This window comes from Symphalangus syndactylus, chromosome 15 (genome assembly GCF_028878055.3).
Source record: "Symphalangus syndactylus isolate Jambi chromosome 15, NHGRI_mSymSyn1-v2.1_pri, whole genome shotgun sequence".
NCBI lineage: Eukaryota > Metazoa > Chordata > Mammalia > Primates > Hylobatidae > Symphalangus > Symphalangus syndactylus.
Genome location: NC_072437.2, coordinates 13025766 through 13042656, shown reverse-complemented (window position 1 = coordinate 13042656; position 16891 = coordinate 13025766). Strand labels below are relative to the sequence as shown.

Here is a 16891-nt window from a genome sequence, read left to right as displayed (position 1 = left end):
TTAATTTCTCTATTCTTCAAATTTATTTATTTGCTAAATTTAATTGTTGAGCTACCATGTTAGACAAATATGACCAAGAAAGTCCCTGCCTGCTTCTTCACACGTGGCTGATGTTCCTAGCTGTTCACTGCATCCACTCTCATTTCTGCATTCTCCCTTCTGGCTGCGGCTAGCACTCCACAGTAAACAACACGGCACTCACCTGCTGCAGCGGGGCAGCAGCCTGGCCCCTTCCAGCTCTATAGCTCTGTGATTTTACGTGAGGAATTTCTTTAATCATTTGTCCACACTTGCTTTTGTGTGTGTGCAAATTGATGGAGCTCGTGACTTTTTAATAAATTTGAAGTTCCCTCATGGAAATTTTTCTATCCTTTAAAATGTTATTCATCCCCTTGTGGAAATAATGATGGAAATGAAGGGAGATAGAAACCAATTTTTCTGGTAAGGATTAAGGCTGAGAATTTGAAAGCTGTCCAGAAGTTAAATACAACAGTTATATAAAAGTATTAGTCTATATTTCCTTTCAGAAACCTTAAATATGAATCCATAAAATCAGGCTGGGAATGACAGAACAAATATACTTTCAAATGGAAAAAATTTTTCTAGATATAGAAAGTTTATCTGGCTAGTTTTGAGATTTTCTTTCTTACTCTTTTTTTTTTTCTTTTTAAATAGGTTTAATTTTTAGTGCAGTTTTAAATTTTCCGCAATATTGAGCAGAAACTACAGAGAGTGGCTTGATCTTTCAGAGGAAAAATTCCCTAACTGCAGTTTCTTGAGATGCTGGGTTTTCAGATTTAGGTCTAAAGTCTTCCAATTATTAAACCATGATTAATGGGACATAGCACACACAGCAGCATTGCAAATTGATTGTGCTTCTAAATTCCTTCAAAAGGAGATTCATAAAATTTACAAAAATAATTTTACTTTACAATTAAAGACTATCTGCAATGTTAATACCCTTTCTTCATTACTACTCTCTCTGTGTTATTATCATCCTCTAAATCCTGCTGGCTGAGCTCCCTGGATGCCTTTATAATTCCTTTTTATTTCTTCATGTCCTCTAATCCTCCAGAACTTCTGAAGCATGCAGAATTCATCTTCATACAAGAGTTAGAATTTGTTCTTCACTTGAACAAATAACATTGAATATGTCTGTTTTATTCCAAAACTTCAAGGCATTGCTCAGTGTATTCCTCTGCTAGGGGTGTCATCACAAAATCCCACATACTAGGGGGCTTAAACAACACAATTCAGCTGCTCTCATTTCTGGGGCTACATGTCCAAAATCAATGTGTTGGCAGGGTTGGCTCCTTCTGGGGGTTTTCAGGAAAGCTCTGGTATGGGCTTTTCTTCTTGGCTTGTAGACGATCATCTTCTTCCTACATCTATTCACATTGTTTTATCTCTGTGTCTATATCCAAATTTCTATAACCCATTTGAGTCTATAACTCAAATGGCCTGTAGGATGTGGTGTACTGTCATGGCAGCCCTAGTGGACTAACACATACACTAATCACATTGGACTAGAGCTCATCCTAATGACCCATTTTAACTTGATGAGCTCCATAACCAAGTTATTTCCATATACGGTCACATTCTGGGGTGCTGGGGGTTAGGATGTCAACATCTGAATTTGGAGAACAGGGGACACAATTGAACACATGACACTGAGTTTGGGGTACCCATTCAAAATGTAAATTCCATAAGCTTAGATGCCACATCACTTTTCAGCCTTTGTTTTAAGTTGCAGCATTCCAGGTAGTGGAGTTGTGTGGCAGTGGTGTGAACTCCATTCAGCAGAAGCCTCTATACTGCATTGACAGGAGGGTGGGATACAAGGACAAAAAACAGCTTTGACGTGAAATACTGAGGTGCTTCTTTCTGACTCCCAACGGAGGACACTGTTAAAGTGCATCCAACCATCAGCCCCCTTGCCCGTTCACAGCATTGCCACAGACGCCAGTGGGCAGGAGCATTGCAGGCTGTGCAGGGCATGGCTGACCTTCGCTGCTTGTCCTGAGTGACACCTCCCACCACAGAGCTTCTTCTTGCTCACAGGACGGAGTTGCTACTCACTAATGAACTCATCCAATGTTTGCTTATTGAACACAAACAATGTGTCTGGCACTTTTTTGGTGTCCTGTGGACACACCAGAGGACATAAGTTCTTACCTTAACCCAACTCACCAAAACGAGAAGGAGACAGGAAAGTGGCCTGTGATTAAAATACAGCCCAGTGAGCACCACAGCAGCAGAAGCACAGGGTGCTCTGGGCACACTTGCTCCAAACTCCCCCTTGGGGGTCAGGGAGGGCCTCCTCCTGGGAGCCACAGTTACTTCAGGATTAGCCAGAGGAAGCTTTGACAGATGGGCGTCCCAGGCAGTGGGGCTTCACATGCTGGGTGGCTATATCTGGGGTGTTGGGTCCCAAAGAGGAAGTGATGATGAATGAGGTTGGGGGGGCGGTGGGAAATAGGTCAAATCAAGCCAGGTTAAGAAGCTTGCAGACTCTCCTAAGGGAATTAGGACATCAAGCGAGGGGCATGATCTGTGCCAAAAATGGGTTACATGGCAAGCATCTCCCACACGATGGATGCGCGGACTCTTTCATCCGTCTCTACTTCTTGGTAGACATTTATTTTACAGTAAAATTCACAGGCTGTGGTAAATGATACAGCAACAAAAATATGCCTTGCAGAACTGCATTTAATAACAGATGGCTAGGAATAACTCAAATGGCCATTAGTCAGGAACTGAGTAAATAAACGATAATAAGTCTGTAACCCATGACATCAGTCGCCAGTTGGCTGGGGGAGGTGACTTGATCTTGCCTGTTTTGTGTCTTTTGGATGTTGTGTCATGAGCACCACTTATCAATTCAAACATAAGCAAACACACTTAAATATTTCAAAAGTATGTAATATCAACTGCTGTAGTCCCCGTGACTTTAGTGTGGCCACAGGACCTGTTCCTACTCATTGGTGGCATCAGACGTAACTCTGAAGTTGAACCTTAAGGACCCTGGAGCTGCGGGGCCAGGGGGACCGAGTGAAAATGAACGTTCATCCAGTGAAATTGCCTATTTACCACATCGGCAGACATGCCACTGCAATGAAGAGATAGCGATTGAGAACTATTTTGGCTTTTGTCTCCAGTTCTCAAAAACTGGCCTTTCCATGTGATCTCTTCCAAGGTCTATGATATGTGCATATACGTTGATATCTATCTGTCTGTCTGTCTGTCTATCTGTCTGTCTGTCTGTCTATCTAATCTATCTATCTATCTATCTATCTATCTATCTATCTATCTATCTATCATCTATCTATCTATCTATCATCTATCTAATCTATCCTTCCATCCATAAGTTGATAAGTTGGTAGATATCTCTCAACGTATAGGCACATATCATAGGCCTTGGAAGAGATCAGAAGGAAGTTTCTCTGGCTCTTCACAGTTCACAGTGAAATGCTACATCTTAAAATTCCCTCTAGGGAGGCCCATGTGGGCAGATCACAAGGTCAGGAGATCGAGACCAGCCTGGCTAACACGGTGAAACCCTGTCTCTACTAAAAATACCAAAAAACCAGCTGGACATAGTGGTACGCGCCTGTAGTCCCAGCTACTCGGGAGGCTGAGGCAGGAGAATGGTGTGAACCCGGGAGGCAGAGCTTGCAGTGAGCCGAGATTGCACCACTGCACTCCAGCCCGGACAACAGAGCGAAATTCTGTCTCAAAAAAAAAAAGAAAGAAAGAAAGAAAAAATGACCTCTATAAAAGAAGAATTTACTATGCAGTGAGAAACAGGTCCTATCTTGGGACAATTATTTCCCTTGTGATTGAAATTATTTTCATTTCCCTTGCAATGTTTGTTCCTGCATATTTGAAGGTGGATTTCCTGGGGCTTTCTCAGCTCACTTACACACACAGAAAAGACTAAAACACGGCAAATGTCCCTAAGACAAGCCCAAAAAAGCATCTCCCTTACTCCCTCAGGTAATGACATATTCTGTAAAGGAGGAGCTATTAGTGAAGGTTACCATGAGCCTTACTTTCTGGCAGGAGTGAGTTTCGGTAGCGAGGTCGGCATTTTCAGACTCTCTATGCCTGGGTTCGTCACTCTTTTGACCCCATAAATTGGTCAATAAAGGTACAACATACCATATTTAGGACTGAACCAGTAGTGTCAGACAATAACATAATAACCAGAGAACCATCACATTAAAATAGCACTCTAGAAGTTTTATTCCTAACTGAACTTTTTATTTTCAAGTTTTCTTCTTGGAGAATTTACACATTTATTCCATCAGTGCTGCTATGCCTACATTAAATTCACTCTTTCTCTTTTTAATTTGGAATTAACTTTAAAACTAATTTTAAAGTTCTGCTTACAAATTGGTCTTCAATTTTTAAACCTAAGGTATTTCTTTTTTACTACCTACATTATCTGGAAATTTAGCTATTTTAATTGTATCTCTATATAAATTGGATATTTGAATTACATATAAATTATATAACTATATGTTGACATGGTATAGATATTATATATTATATATACAATCTATTATATATTATAAAATATCTAACACAAGGATAAGGTGATTTGGATTCATAATAATATTCACACATACATTTTAGAAACTAGCTCTCTGTTCTTACCCTTTATACTAATTTATTTGTGTGTGTATGCATCCTAAGAATTAAGCAATCTGACAAAATTTGCCATCTAAGCAAAAAATTTTCCTGAGAACAATGACCTAGACAGTCTTCTTTTCTTTAACCAGAAAAATGTCTATGTTCCAAAATGCTTGTAACATTCATTTTTAATGTGACGTGTGATGTTGAGAAATCAGGACACATTTGTTGAACAATGAGATTTGCAATGCAAAGACAGCAGGCTGTGGGCGTGATCACCTTCCGTTAACCTACTGACTTTTTCCAGCTGTACATAGCAAGGAAACAATTGCTTACACATGAATTTCAGGATGGGCTGGCTGGTCGTTTCCTGTTCCACTACAAATGCTGAACTGAGAGCCAGGAAATGTGGAGCTATTCTTGTTTCTGCAATTGCTTGTTTTGAGGGAGTGGTTAATCCTCAAGGCATCAAACTAGATGACTTCAGTAATTTTGGTTTGTCTAAGATTGACTGAATCTATAATCGCACAGGATAATTTCATTGTTCAAATTAGTCCAGTATCCAGAACAGCTACCAAGTGGGCATAAATTCTTACCAAGAATTCACAAATTCTTCACATCTTCACAAAGATGTCTTACTTGCAGACAAAATAGGTAAATATTCTCATTGAATAAGATTTCACCTGTTCTGGGAAATCTCACTTGGCCATATTCTTCCTAAACTGACATTCCAGAATTCAAATCTTTCCTTTGGCTTCTCGCTTTGACAGCTACTGTGTGGTCAGTAGTTCTAAGTTCGCTCACTCACGTCGAATGCAGGGAAACCTTTGTCATGGGTGTGTGTTGTCACCTCCTGGCTGTAGAGGAGATCACTACATGCTTTGATTCAGCTTCCATCTAAGAAGAGACTCACCAGCTCAGCTGTGCAGGTGCTGGCACTGCCTCTCTGAGGGCAGTGCTCATGGTCTGGCTTGAGAAAAGGGTGACTTTCCTTCCAGAGGGTTCAGAGGGCCTGAATATATTTGCCAGACATGCTGTCACTTCTGTGCAAGGTTAGAGAGTGAGTATGGGCTGACGCCACTGTCTTCCCTCGATGGCATCAAAAAGGACAGCCATCAGGCGCTGTGCTCCATCCCCCGTGGTGCCCCCTGACATGGTGATGGGCCCTGACATGGCTCAGGCTGGGCCCTCAGTGGTTCCCTGGGGCAGCTGCCTCAGGACCCACCACTGAAGCACAGACACTTCTCGGGGCTGATTGAACTCCCATCCCTGGAAGTGCTTCTGGCTTGGTTTCCTCCACTCTCCCTGGTCTGATGCATTTCATTTGTCCTCTTAGACCAGGCAAGGTGTAGTGATGAGAAGCAGAAGGATAACTTGAACTACGTTAGAACTTCCCCAAAGGCTGTTGGGTGAGCAAGTTTGTGCAGGGCCTGCCCAGTTGTTAGCATGCCCGGAGGCAGAGGCGGGCAGAGGGAGACAGAGCTCTCCCTGCTCTCCAACGAGCATCACCCAGGTGAGCTGGAGGCAGAGAGGGGGGCCCACAAGCTCTGCCTGCTCTCCAACGTGCCACCCAGGTGAGCTGGAGGCAGGTGTCTTCCTCTCCCCACACAGACAAGCGTAAAACCTCATTCTCCTCCTCATTCTCCAGTCCAAGCACGGCCAGGCTGGACTACACGGGGTCCCATCTAGCTCGGGCCTCTGCTCTCGGCAGGCCTGGGCACTGAGTGTTCTGACACTGGGCTCAGTACTGTTAGCCACTTGTGGAAGTGAGGCAATGAGACCTTATAGTGGGGGCAATTTTCCAAAATTCATAGCTACTGGCAGAATCCAGACATCCTAATTCCTCCTCTATTCCCTACATACATTCTCTTGCCAAAGGCAAACTTGACCTGCTGGGATCTTTGTGAATATATAATTCAGAAAAAGCAATCTTAAGTAGGAATGATCTGAACTCAAACCTAAAGATATTAACTGAAATAAACCTCAAAAAGTACAATGTTTTAATGGAAGAAGATGTCACGAACATATGAAGTTACTACATTTTACTTGGTTTCATAACCTACTCTCATTTTTTAATTTTATTCTGGGCATACCATCTCCCTTCTCATTTCTTTTTTCCCTTAAACTTTGATATATTTATTAAAATATTTTGTATGAGATTAAATGATGCTATAACTACACTGGTCTTTCTATTATTCTGTTTTCAGACAAAAACCCTGATTTTAAAAAATTAAATGAACATATGCATACACAGGGGAAAATAAATAAATTGAAATAGCATAAATGTTCAAATTAAAATCTACAGAAGTAGATTTTTTTTTCTATTGAAATTTTCCTCTAATGAGAACATCTTTTTGTCTTTTAACAATCTTTCTCAACTCACTGGTCATGTGAGGACTGGATTTTTGCAAATGTTTTCTCTTTTACAGTTGTGAACTCACTCGCAAGTAAACCGTGAGTTGCCAAACATTAAAAAAAAAAAAATTCCTTCGAATGTGATCAATATGCAGATCAATGCATTTCCTCCCCTCGGGTTATTCCCTTCCGTTGCCTGCAGGCAGTGAACGTCCTTTCAGACGCTCTGCAGGCGCGCAGAGTCGCCACCAGGGGGCGCCCACCTCCCATTGCAGCCTCAACCGCCTGTCAAGTAAGGAACAACAGCAGCCCACAGTATTTTCCCCAGAGACAGAAACAGAACCTTATTCCTGTCACAGCTCAAAAGGAACGAAAAAGAAAAAAAATGGAATGCAGAATTCACATAGAATTCTTAAAATATGTTTTATCTCCATTGTCAGTAACCCCCAGCAGACCAACTTTTACTTTTATTCCTTCAATAATTTCCCTATGTAAGGGAGCGGCAAATCATGGCTGGTCTATTTTATCTATCAATCAAATAGTAATTTTCTTAATGTTTGTTACCATAGCACCCACAGCCTGTGCTCCTCCGCTGCCTCTGTTTTCTTCAGCTTGGTTCACTGTTACAGGTAAGCAATCAAGGATTTCTCCAGGGGACTCTGGAATGAGGCGAGGGAGTGTGGAGAGGGAAGCCCACGTAATTACCACGATGACGGGTTGACATCGTAGAATGCAAAAACGACTTCCACCCCCTCACTTTAAAGATGAAGCAACTGAGTTTCTAAAATAGCAGTGTATTATGCGAACTGAGCTTGCAAACCCAACAGAACCCACCTTGACAAATTTTAGCTCAATAATGCCTAACATTAAATGACATGTTTCACCCTGACAGCACCTCGGAATTTCTTTCCAATTAATTTTTAAAACATTTTTTTAGTCACGTGTCAGTTTTATTCTTTAATAGAAAAAAATTCAAGAGAGATCTCAGGCAAAGTGTCTTTCCTTTTATCTCCTAAGACAGAATTGGAATTAAACATATGCGCGGGGATGCTCTTGTCATCAGGATCCGTGGTTAGAACATTTGGTCATGACCTTCTGTAACATCCTCAATCGAAAGCATTCTATAGTAATGGACATGCATTCCCAGATATTTCATTTTTTAAAGTAAGTTCCTGGCTTACTAAAGGATCATAGGTAGCAGATGATCAAAAATATATACATTTAAAACTTTCAAATTTGGTATATGGTGATGTGAGCACCATAAAGAAATGACGCACGAGATACTGAATTTAGTAAGTGTGACCAAAATGGTAAATAACTCCTGATCATTTACAGAAATTGTTCATTGATTCCAAGGGGTGATATTCCCTTTTTTTTGTGAATAATAGGAATCCTAGGTATCAGTATATAGCCAATAAGACAATGAGAGGAAGAACTTGAGATCTCTAAGATTCTGGGTACAGAGGACTCTAAGTAAAGGAATCACCACACCACTGGTTTGCCACTAAGGAGAAGCACCTTGAAGAAAACTGATGCTCACATGGACAGTATCTGTCATCGGGCCATATGCAGTTACGTGCTTACAGAATACATTTTTTTGAGGTTGATAAGAAAAGTAAGTGAAGGATCCTCGATATCCTAGAGGGAATTCTCCATCCTTCTGGAAGCTGTGAATTGGATGCAGTCCAAATAGCAGGAAAACCATTATAATTAAATTTGTTGAATTTGAAGGAAACTCCACCCATTCCTTTAATTCTTAGTGAGAAATGATTGCATTTTAACATCTAGAGTGGAAATCAAATGCTTTGTTATTTTTTTCAAAAAGAAAAATTGCTGGAGGCAAGAGGAAGGTCAACTTACTTGGTGAATTCTTTTTGATGGAACTGTGTTTAGTGATCATCTCTGTGCCTAACTCAACAAGGAAGACATCCAACAGAACTACTTGTGAACACGTGAAGTTGCTATGAGCTCACCATCCAACCTAAGGCCATCCAGGTGGCCTTAGGTTATCAGCAGCCAACTGGGAAACTAGAAAAATACTCCCTGTTCTCTTCTGTGTTTACTCTGGTCCTTCCTGGGTACAGAAGACATTTCATGCAAAATGCATAAAGGTACCTGAGATGGCTCACATTTACTTGCAAACTTATTTATCATATAAACTATTTAAAAATCCGTGTACATTTGTAGGAGACAGACATCCAAAAATGTGCAACTTAAAATCTGGGAACAAATTATATGCACATATGTCTTACTAGTTTCCTTAGAAGCATGACAAGCCACTCCACAGTTTAGCCAGTGGTCCTCTGGGAGCTGTCCTCTATTCTAACATCATCCAAGATGAAAACCATTCTGGGGCCCATGTCTGGGACTCTTATAAGCAATGGGCAGGCAGCTGTGATGGACAGGAGTAGAAATCTCCTTGCTCAGGTCCAGCAGTGCACTCTTGAGACAGGGTCTCGCTATGCTGCCCAGGCTGGAGTGCAGTGGCAGGATCACAGCTCACTGCAATCTCCAGCACCTGACCTCAAGCAATCCTGTCTCTGCCTTCCAAATAGCTGGGACCACAGGTGCACATAACTGTGTCTGGCTAGTTCTTTTATTTTTAATTTTTTGTAGAGGCAGGCTCTTGCTACATTGTCCAGACTGGCCTCAAACTCCTGGCTTCAAGCAATCCTCCTACCTCAGCCTCCCAAAACTGTGGGGATTACAGGCATGAGCCACTGCATCTGGCCTCAGCAGTGCACTCTTAAGGGAAACCTGTAACTGATGGTGGGAAATGATGGCTGCTAGTTATCAATGTGGATGACAATTCTTCAAAGAGGCATAGGTCACACCTTAGAAAAGAAGATCAATATGAAAATTATTATTTTTTTCTGTCAGATTGTTTTACAGAACTTCAGGGTGAAATGACTTCAGAATTAATTCTGTATATTTTTGAGCAATTTAAACACAAAATGAACATTAACCCAACTGAAAGTGACATAAGAACCACTGTTCTTGGGTTTCCAAATGTTCAGTGATGAGATTATCCTAGGGGGCCTCTAACGGAGATGGCATTTTTCTCTGGATCTGATAAATCTCTCTATTCCTGCCACTTTTCCTTAATGATGTAGCTATGGCTATGCAGAAGCTGTTTTTACCAAACTCGAAAACAATTAAAACTGCAGACTGGATTCTCTGCCCATGTTGTGAAGTGAGAGATTTAATTCTACCCTGGCATTCTGAATGTGTACGGAGGAAGTGGGTGAACATTCAAACATATATTTCAGATTCACAAACACAGATACATGGAGGAAAAAGAAGATAAACGCAAACACCTCGCCCTTCATTTGGGTTTTTTGTCTACTTTGAGAACATAAAAATCGAATAGCTTCTCTGAAGTCCTAATGTCACAGACACCTCATTGTCCCACGAGAAAAAAAATGAAGGCCTTACCTTCATGGTTATTTGTGGAATGTTCCATGCAAAATTCAATATGAATTAATAGCCTGTGTCTGGTGAATTTTGTCTCAAACTCAAAGCAAGAAGATATTCACATCCTCCTTCCCTCCTTCCCTTATTCCTTCTTTCCCTCTTCCCTCCTTCCTCCCCCTCCTCCCCCTCCTTCCCCTCCAGCAGAGAGGAGCTACACAAAAAATGACTTGAGCATCAAGTCAGTAGAATAACACACGGGCCTGTGAAATCATTCTACATTTCACTTTCTTGTGTGCAATGGCTATGGCTGGTTAATGACATAACTTGCCCTTCTCCCTTATCTGTAATCCTTGCAGCAAATGCACATGGGGGAGGGTTTGGCCACTGCACTTTCTAATTTACTAGTGAAGGGGTGGTGCCTCTGAGAGAATGTACAATAGAAACAGGATGAAGGCCAATGCTCCTGACCTTCAGCCACATGTTCTTCCCACAAGCTTGGGCAGCATAAGAAATATGAATCCAGGCTGGGCACAGTGGCTCACATCTGTAATTCCAACACTTTTGAGAGGCCAAGGCGGGCGGATCACTTGAGGTCAGGAGTTGGAGACCAGCCTGGCCAACACGGTGAAATCCCGTCTCTGCTAAAAATACAAAAATTAGCCAGGTGTGGTGGTGCATGCCTGTAATCTCAGCTACTCGGGAGGCTGAGGCACGAGAATTGCTTGAACCTGGGAGGCGGAGGTTAAAGTAAGCCGAGATCACACCACTGCACTCCAGCCTAGGTGACAGAGCGAGACTCCATCTCAAGAGAAAAAAAAAAAAAAAAAAAAAAAGAAATACTTATCCAGTTCTTAGGGGGAGCCTTGGCAGACTATCTATTGATAGCTTATCACTTAGAACACTGTGGCTAATGAATACGTATGTAAATAAGCGATGAGGAAATAATTTGATAAGTTCTCACACTGAGCATCTTCATACGCTACTCTGTTTTAGAGGAGTTTGGCAAGTCTACTGTCAGAAGAGCATTTTCATGTGTCTCTACACATATGACGGTGTTTGATCCTTACACTTGAAAACGAAATGTGCTACAACTTGAGCCACGTAATTCCAGGGATGCCGTATAGCATTATCGTTATAAAAGAGAATGCAGAGCAACCACTCGGATTATCACACCACCCTGGCGAAGTATCTTGTTCTCACCATCTAATTATCTTTTTATTTAAAAAAAAAAAGACTCTTGCTCTTTATATCTTATTCTGTCTAAATTATGTAATGCTTATAAATATCCAGAAAAGGAGTGCTGATATTGGTGTTTTGCCCAGTCTGACTCATTTGCTGAAAGAAGTAAACATTATTTAATGGGTAGACTTGTTGTGTGGCTCTAATAGACACACACACACACACACACACACACACACACACACACGTACAATTTAGGCAGATATTTTTAACGCTCTTAATACTTTTTACAGATAACATAACGTAAAAATTCTCAGAAAATAAAAGAAAATAGGCAAGAGAACATAAACCTCTGACTAATTTGAAAAGTATTATTTCACTGGCGTTAGCACGTCTCCTGTTCTTATGGAATTCAAAGGCACTGCAGACTGAATCTAACCTACACTAGGTCACATGTAAGTATATCTAATGATTGCTAATATTCTGCCATCAGATGTCTTCTTTTATACAGTGAATAACTGTGGTCTCAGTTACAGACAGACCATGTGGTTCAGAAGCTGAATCATTTCCAGACCAGTTGAGGAGAGTGTTCGGTGCTTCTATTAGTGACAGTGAGGAAAACTACCAGCCGCATCTTCAAGGTTGTATCAGTGAAAGGAAACAGCAAAGCAAACAAACATCACACAAGAAAGCCAAACCCCCGGAGGCTGGTTTACAGACTCCCGCCCAGCACTGTACCTGTACAGATGAAACTGGAGAGGCCTCCGTAGATGACTTCATCATTGTTGGGCAATATAAATGGACACCTCGTCTGAACCTCCAAACAGTATTGCTTGCAAGGAATTGTCTTTCTGCAGTTAAACTGTGTGACTTCAAAATACTGGGAACAGAGCCAGGCTTTGTAGACAATCTGAAAAAAAGAGAAGAATGAAAAATATAGAGGTGTGACAACAGTTACAGTGATAGAGGCACTGTGAGAAGCGTGCAAGCGTGCTGCGGTTTCAAGTGGGTCCTAAGAGAGCCCTCATTGTGAGAAAGCGTATTTACACAACGACAGCTGCAAGTGATACAAACACAGCAACGAAAGTCCCCGCGATTAAAGCAAAACAGTATTTGATTGCATCCCTAATAGAATGTAAAAGGTATTTTGGCCTTTAATTTTATGTGGCTTATTTGAAAATCAGTGGATTTAAGCAGGAAGTTCAGTTTTCAAAATGCAGTGATATCTAAAGTAACATAAATAATTGACTCTATTGCTCTTCTGTGCTGTAGTTAACTTGCTGCGATGTGGCTGGTGAGCCGGTTCCCTCCACACGGAGTCCCACGTCTATGCCCCCATCCGACGCTAGATGGCGCGAAGCACTTTACAAAGATGGCTCAGCAGGGGTTGGGAAACTGCTGTTTAGATCTTGGACTTTGAGAGGCACAGAACAGGCAGAAATGGACACTTACGTTCATGACTCACACCAAATGCATTAAAAATCTCACTGTCTGAAAGCCCGGAAACACCCAACATAGATCAGACATCATATGCTGTGGTGTGGTTGGGAGTAGGAGGGAAGCCTCATCAGAGCCACAGCTTCAACCTTCTGGATGATGTGCAAGCCACATCAATGTTTGCTACGTATTTATATAATTTCATCAAATGTGAAAGGACTGGGACTTCATTCATCTCTTTGTTTTGGTGACTATTTGGGAAAACAAACATTGAAAAACTGCCTTTTTCTGACACGAAGGAATAAGCTGATCTTAAATTCAAATAAAACAATGGCAGATATACCCATTTGCAGTACAGGTCATTGAAATTCAGTTATTCTCCAGGTCCTTGGCACTAATGGCTTTTATTTATCTATTTCTAGGGTTAATATTATCCAAGTAACATTTTGCCGGTTATATTTTACCTAGAAAAATGGAGGCACTGCAGTTAAAGGTAGCCCAAGAGATTATAAATACTTATAGCTAGCATTGATCAACTTTATATTCTTTTCTAAGTAAGTTGTAAACTTTTTTTTCCATGTAATTCTCAGCATGCACTTTTGACCGTAACTATTAGTCACATTTTGCACAGGAATAATATTGAGTAATAATAATATTGGGTAATGGAAGTGGAAAATCCGGACTTCAAACCCATGTTTTGTAGGACTCCAAAGACTGTGGTCCTAATAGTTATCCTATATTTAATCCGAAAACTACTTTTAAAGCATGTATGAAATCACAAGGAAGTTTGCAGATGAACCTAAAATCAGCATGGCCTTCCATGCCCCGGGTCAATATCCATTTGGTAGAAGGAGGAATGTATTTTTTTATTCATAACTTTTTATTAGGTTGATCAAAGTGACGCTTTATTCTGTGGTCAAGGTGCCTCGGTAGAGGTAAAACGAGGTAAATATCGAAGTGAGATACACTTTTAAGTGGCCAAAAGTAATTTTTCTTTGCTAGTCATCAATGGCTTACAATCACCATGTAACTTATCAGTAAAACATACAAATAATTAGAATTCTTACAGGTCTTTTGAATGAGTCTATTCGTAACAGTGTACACTGAAAAACTGCACTAGAAGAAAACGTTACAATAGCTGAAGAAACCTCTAAGAATTCTTATGCCAACTGGGAAACGGAGGTGGGCTGTGGCTGTCCGCCCCAGGGGGACAGCAAGAGGCTGCCTCAGGGGGACAGGTGAAGGTGGAGGTGGTGCCAGCAGCCAGAGGCTGGAAGCACTAGCTTCAGAAGAAAAAACGAAATGATTTCTTATCCAAACCATGGGGAAGTTGAAAACGTTTGTCAAAATGCCATAGACATTGACGTTTGTGTAATATGACATGATACGTAATACGACATGACATTTATTATGTAAACTAAGCTGTACTATAAGAACGAGCCATGTATCCTCTGATTCCTGGGCTGAATGACCTTTCTCAGGTACTAGAGGAAGCAGGATAGGCTTATACCTGCAGTTCAAAAAATAACATTCCATTATGAGGACAGCTTGCTTTCTGCACACTTCTGGGATGCTGAAGTCTAGAGTTGCCTGTTTTTCTTTAAGGAATGCCCTATGTAATTCCAGAAAGTGGCTCATGTTTTCATTGGCCAAATTGGGGTTCCCATTCCCACCGCTCCCCCACAGGTTGCCTTTCCACCGTTATTCCAGTTAAAATGGGTTCTGAATAGGGAATCGCATCCTGTAGCCATAAAGTCCTAAGAAACAATGTCCCCTCTCTCGCAGACGGTGGGGCGTCCAGTATTGGAGTCTCTTCAGATCTACCCATCCTCTTTGCAACCACTTTCCTCAGCATTGCCCAGTGGGAACAGATTCATTTTTATTCTGGTTCCTTAAATTCTATTTCCGCTATATTTCCTTTGCAGATATTTTAACTCAAAAAAAAAAAAAAAAAAAAGAAAGAAAAAGAAACTAGTAAGAGATCACAGCATTTTTTTTAAGTATCAGGTAGTAGTAGTTATGAAGAAAAGTGATCGATCCTCATTTGCAAAGCTGCCGGAGGAATCCCAGACCTCAAATACGGGGCTATAACGACCTCTCCAGCCAGGCTCCACTGTGGCATCCATTATGAGCTACCTCCTGGGCTTTGAGTGTGCAATGAATATTCCTCATTTGAGTATTAAATATTTTCTAAAATTTTAGCTCTAGGGAAAAGACACATCAGAAAACAAGTGGGGGAAACCACGTGAGGTGAATCGAAATGCGAAGGATGGAGGAGAAATATTTTATTGCTACTTAAGAGATTAAGGATGAGAAGCAGATGTTACATAACTAAAGGGTTTATCTTCTCTGTGTAGATGTGTTTACAATAAAAGAGGCAAAGCATACAGCACATTTGCTAAAAATATTTCAGAATAAACTGGAAAAAGTTTGCGTGGGAAGTAAACAAAAATTCTTCTGGAATCTTGAAAATGATTACTTGAAAAGTGAAACAGCACGTTAGTAAACACCTGAAAACTGTGTTATGTGAAGAACAGAGAATACCTGAGAATATGCTGCGGCTAAGAGCAAACAAGGGGTGAGGTTCACAGTTATCTCGTGTCTGAGAAACGGCTATGTGCCAGTGATGATAGCTTTAAACAATAAATCGTGGAATCAGAAAACAAAGACGAGAAAAAACAAACAGGTAGCTATCGGCATGAGACAAAGGCGAGCTTTCCTGCCAGAAGAGACGCACAGAAATAAAATGAGCTATCTTCAAATGTGCCGAGTTCTCTAGAACTACAAAAATTCCAATAGACTTTCAATAACTCTCGTCAAAACACGGTGAGGAAGATTCCTATGTTGGGAAGGTGAGAGAAGGCCACGGCTCCAAGACACTTCCCGATGTCTTTCTAGAAGTTTTTGCAGGAAGGGGTTGAAAAGGATGTTTTGTGGTGGCACCGGGCTAGAAGAACAAATTGACTGAATCTTAAAAGGAATACAGAACTTTCAAATAAAAGCACATCATGAAAAATGAGTATATTTGTCATATTTCATAAGAACTATGGAGTATAAAGAAGGCTAGAAATCTTTTTTATAATGGCTTGGCCTTCTCCTATAGAGAGAAATATTAGGTAAATTGCTTCTCTCTGTGTCACTGCAGAGTATAAATAATTATATGAAATGAAAGAATAATTGTGGGAAGGAATAAAAATGTGTGCGAGGTCTCTGGTGACACAGTAATGGCTTGCCGACATCCACCCACTCTCCCCCTTGATGGCCAGTGCCTCCATCTACCCAAGAAGCAGCTTGATTTGTCAGGAAATTACGCTCTGAAAGGGTATTTTTCAAATGGCCCACCGCCCCCACGCTCCTCCACCGTGTCCTCTGGAAATGACTATTGACTGTCACAGTCTTTGCTGGACAGCTGCCCGCCATACAGTGTTCTCAAGGGGCCGTCTAGAGGAGGAGCAGACTACACTAGAAAGATGGCCCAAACGACAGCATCGTTTTTACTTAATACTTGAATCGATTTTTCTCTTTTTCCCCCGAAGCATTTTTCTCTCTTGCTATCTTTCTGCATAAAACCCTTGAGACTTGTTTGGGAAATGTTTTACAAATAAGGAAACGTATACAGGGAAATTAGGCAGCAAATAAGTGGAATTCAACTCCCTCCACCGCCCAGTGCATAGTTTTTTTCAGTGGGAACTCTTGTAACAGGAACACTTCTGAGAGGCAGAAAGTGAAGGGAGCATTGGATACGTCGGGGTCTCTGGAGTCACTAAGGTGAGACATTCCAGGGTGGAAAGCCTTAGAGACCACCTAGCTGAGCCTCTGTTAACGTCAGAAGTGGGGCCTAGAAAGATGCAGATGACAGTTGAGCAAGGTG

General features: G+C 41.2%; 1 protein-coding gene across 2 annotated transcripts in view; it reads right to left on the bottom strand.

The window, feature by feature from the left end:
* NALF1 (NALCN channel auxiliary factor 1) overlaps positions 1–16891 on the bottom strand; it is a 713496-nt gene that overhangs the window by 34343 nt on the left and 662262 nt on the right. For both annotated transcript variants that reach the window (XM_063618644.1, XM_055244081.2), the window contains exon 2: positions 12322–12493. In XM_063618644.1, the coding sequence (XP_063474714.1) occupies positions 12322–12493 (172 nt within the window). The remainder of the gene's footprint in view (positions 1–12321; positions 12494–16891) is intronic.